The following is a 1,275-nucleotide window of genomic DNA, read 5'->3' on the forward strand; positions in this document are numbered from 1 at the left end:
GATTCCAAATTTTGCATCGTTGTAGATGAAGCTCGTGATGAATCAAAAAGGGAACAAATGTCTCTTGTGTTAAGATTTGTTGAAAAAGTTGGTTTAATACAAGAGCGATTTTTTTTTTGTTGCACATGTTAAAGACACTACAGCTTTAACTCTGAAAGAAAAAGTATGTGATATACTTTCTCGACATAATCTTGATGTTTCTAACATGCGTGGTCAAGGGTATGATGGTGCTAGTAATATGAGAGGAGAATGGAACGGTTTACAAGCACTGTTTATGAAAGATTGTCCTTACGCATACTATGTCCATTGTTTTGCTCATCGATTGCAACTTGCTTTGGTTAGTGCATCAAGAGAAATTGTTCCAATTCATAAATTTTTTGAGAAGCTCACTTTTGTTGTTAATGTTGTTTGTTCTTCTACTAAGCGTCATGATGAGTTACAAGCTGCTCAATTAGAGGAAATTGCACATTTGCTAGAAATTGATGAGATTGTAACTGGTAAAGGTATAAATCAAATTGGTACTTTGAAACGAGCTGGGGATACTCGCTGGGGATCACATTTCTCTTCTATTTGTAGCTTGATAAATATGTATGAGGCAACTTGTATTGTTTTAAAAAAAATTACAAATGAAAGAGCAAGTTATTCTACACGTGGGGATGCTGATAGTGCTTATAATTATTTGAAGGCGTTTGATTTTATATTTATCTTGCATTTGATGAAAAAAATTATGGGGATAACTGATATACTTTGTCAAGCCTTACAACAACAATCTCAGGATATAGTTAATGCCATGTGTTTGGTTGGAACAACAAAGTATCTTATTCAAGTATTGAGAGAAGATGGTTGGGATGCATTATTTACTGAAGTGAAGAACTTTTGTGAAAAACATGATATTGAAATTCCTGATCTCAACGATGTTCATTCAACAACAAAATTTGGACGATCTCGTCTTCAACAAGGTCAGGTTACAATAGAGCATTATTTTAGAGTTGAAATATTTTTTACTGCCATTGATCAACAATTACAAGAGTTGAATAACAGATTTAGTGAACAAGCAATAGATTTGTTAACTCTAAGTTGTGCTTTGACTCCTAAGGATAATTATAAATCTTTTAACATTGAAAAAATTTGCACTCTAGTTGAAAAATATTACCCTGTGGATTTCAACATGCAAGAGAAGATTAATTTGAAATTTCAACTCCAACATTTCTTAATTGATGCTCGTCAAGATTTAAATTTGAAGAATTTATCAACTATCCAAGAATTGTGCTCATG

General features: G+C 32.5%; 1 protein-coding gene across 1 annotated transcript; it reads left to right on the plus strand.

The window, feature by feature from the left end:
• Positions 1 to 205: 205 nt before the first annotated feature.
• LOC140919212 (uncharacterized) lies at positions 206 to 964 on the plus strand (the record flags this gene model as incomplete). Its single annotated transcript, XM_073364806.1, has 3 exons — positions 206 to 337; positions 425 to 595; positions 776 to 964. Coding segments are annotated over exons 1-3 (492 nt in total), but the record flags the coding sequence as incomplete, so codon positions are not given.
• Positions 965 to 1,275: the final 311 nt, after the last annotated feature.

This window comes from Cicer arietinum, unplaced genomic scaffold (assembly GCF_000331145.2).
Source record: "Cicer arietinum cultivar CDC Frontier isolate Library 1 unplaced genomic scaffold, Cicar.CDCFrontier_v2.0 Ca_scaffold_6267_v2.0, whole genome shotgun sequence".
In the NCBI taxonomy this organism is placed as follows: domain Eukaryota; kingdom Viridiplantae; phylum Streptophyta; class Magnoliopsida; order Fabales; family Fabaceae; genus Cicer; species Cicer arietinum.